The 1,637-nt window shown below is 41.4% G+C and overlaps 1 protein-coding gene across 1 annotated transcript; it reads right to left on the bottom strand.

Annotated features, from left to right (window-relative positions):
- Window positions 1–8: 8 nt before the first annotated feature.
- On the bottom strand, window positions 9–1,631 carry LOC107683065 (cullin-9-like). The gene is made up of 6 exons (XM_016479156.1): window positions 1,605–1,631; window positions 1,412–1,522; window positions 1,197–1,314; window positions 652–785; window positions 455–546; window positions 9–371 (listed from the first exon to the last, which is right to left on the bottom strand). The coding sequence occupies exons 2-6, from the start codon at window positions 1,466–1,468 to the stop codon at window positions 149–151; spliced, it is 624 nt and encodes a 207-aa protein (XP_016334642.1). The 5' UTR covers window positions 1,469–1,522; window positions 1,605–1,631; the 3' UTR covers window positions 9–148.
- Window positions 1,632–1,637: the final 6 nt, after the last annotated feature.

Raw genomic sequence — 1,637 nt, forward strand, 5'->3', positions numbered from 1 at the left:
TTACAGAGAAACTTACTCCAAACTCTGGATTCTCACAAGAAATTTGTGTCACTTTTTTCTTTCTTGTATGGGTGTGGAATTTGTAGTGTCTACTTTTACATTGGTAGACATCGTGTTAGCATTGTGTAAGCATTAGTCTCAGGGTCATTTAGTCAAAAGGGCTGAAGTCCCTCTCCAAGTTTTCAGATTCATCATCATCAGAAAAAAAGTCATCGTCATCTATGTCTTCCTCATCGTAATCCTCGTGCCATTCTGGAACGTATTCATCGTCATACTCGTCATCCTCCTCTGCTTCATCGCCAGGGTCCTCGCCGGCGTAGTTGTTGTTGTTGTCAGAGTCTCCAGACTCAGAGCCTCCATCAGATTTGGACCTGAAATAAAAAAAGGAAAACTTGTACATTTCAAGAATCGTCAGAAGTCAGTCATGCTTCTCTGTAAACGTGTGGCGGCTCACTCTTTGTTGGCATCTGCGTGGTTAGCCAGATTAGAAGCCTGTGCTGTCTCCTGGTCTGGCCCAGTCTTGGACTGATATCCTACACGGAAGTCCTGCCAAAAAAGACCATTTGTCCCCGATGCTCAAATGTGTGCTTTGAAGGCTTTTAATGAACAACCTCAGAAAGTCCATGAGTGATAATACAGGAGTAGATTTACCTGAGTGGAGTGCTGGAGGATGGCCACAAGACGCTCCTGAATTCGGCGAATGAGCTCCAGGCCAGTGTTTAGGTGTTCGGGTTTTAGGAGTCGGACACAGGATGCAAGATCAGTGCACTGCAGCAGCGTCTCCTCTGAAACCAAAATCACAACTAATTTTATCATCATGCAACCAATGCATCAGAACTAAACATGACTGAATTAGAGCACAACAGTCACAACAGGTTTTGGAAGTAAAAATCCTATTCGATATATAAACCTTTTAAGACCATGAGCTCAGACGATATGTGCTTGTGCAGGGAAAGAAAACAAAAACATACATACATGGATAATTTGTTAATAGTTTCTTATAAGAGCTTTTTGGTTTGGCTTGGCTTAAAGCCTACAACTATTCACTCCGAAATGTTTAGAAATCCCTATGGAGAATGTGAATGGGAAAAATACTTCCAAAACGTTTGTGGCTACTGTTGCAGTCTATTGGCATATGTAAGCAATGCAGATTGTCTGATTGGCAGAGTGCAGAGTGAGTTTTCCCTATCACCAACCAAGCAGGATCTGCAGAGCGTTAGTATGAAGGTCCAGAGCTTCGGTCTGTTGCTCCATCACATCCATCTTCTCAGTGTCCTGGTTGTAATAGCTGTAAACACACGAGTATGCCAGCACCTACATGACAAATGACACAAATACAGTGATAAGAATAAAGAAAACAACTGGAAACATTGAAAAAAAAAATAATATTAAAGCCATTTAAGATTCCCACCTTTCGAGCTTGGGCAAGAATCTTGCAGGCGTCGATCACAAACGTCAAAGACTTCATCTGTAAAGCTTCGTTTATAGAAAACACCTTGTTCTCCAGATTGATTGCAAAGTCCTATGGAAAGCAATAGTCAGACACTTAAAAAAAAAACACACTAAAAGGTTTGAAATGAATGTGATTAATGGCTCCAACAAACCTTGGCTTGGTTATGAAATGTGCATCTCTCATT

Source organism: Sinocyclocheilus anshuiensis, unplaced genomic scaffold, assembly GCF_001515605.1.
Source record: "Sinocyclocheilus anshuiensis isolate Anshui unplaced genomic scaffold, SAMN03320099.WGS_v1.1 C32871078, whole genome shotgun sequence".
NCBI lineage: Eukaryota > Metazoa > Chordata > Actinopteri > Cypriniformes > Cyprinidae > Sinocyclocheilus > Sinocyclocheilus anshuiensis.

Bases quoted from the DNA above. Each gene is read 5' to 3' on its own strand.
- LOC107683065 (XM_016479156.1), bottom strand. From the start codon at position 1,468: ATGAAGTCTTTGACGTTTGTGATCGACGCCTGCAAGATTCTTGCCCAA. The intron at 1,315-1,411 runs GTGGGAATCTTA...TTTGTCATGTAG, and splicing joins TTCTTGCCCAAGCTCGAAAG to GTGCTGGCATACTCGTGTGT. The intron at 547-651 runs GTAAATCTACTC...CTTTTTTGGCAG, and splicing joins TCCTCCAGCACTCCACTCAG to GACTTCCGTGTAGGATATCA.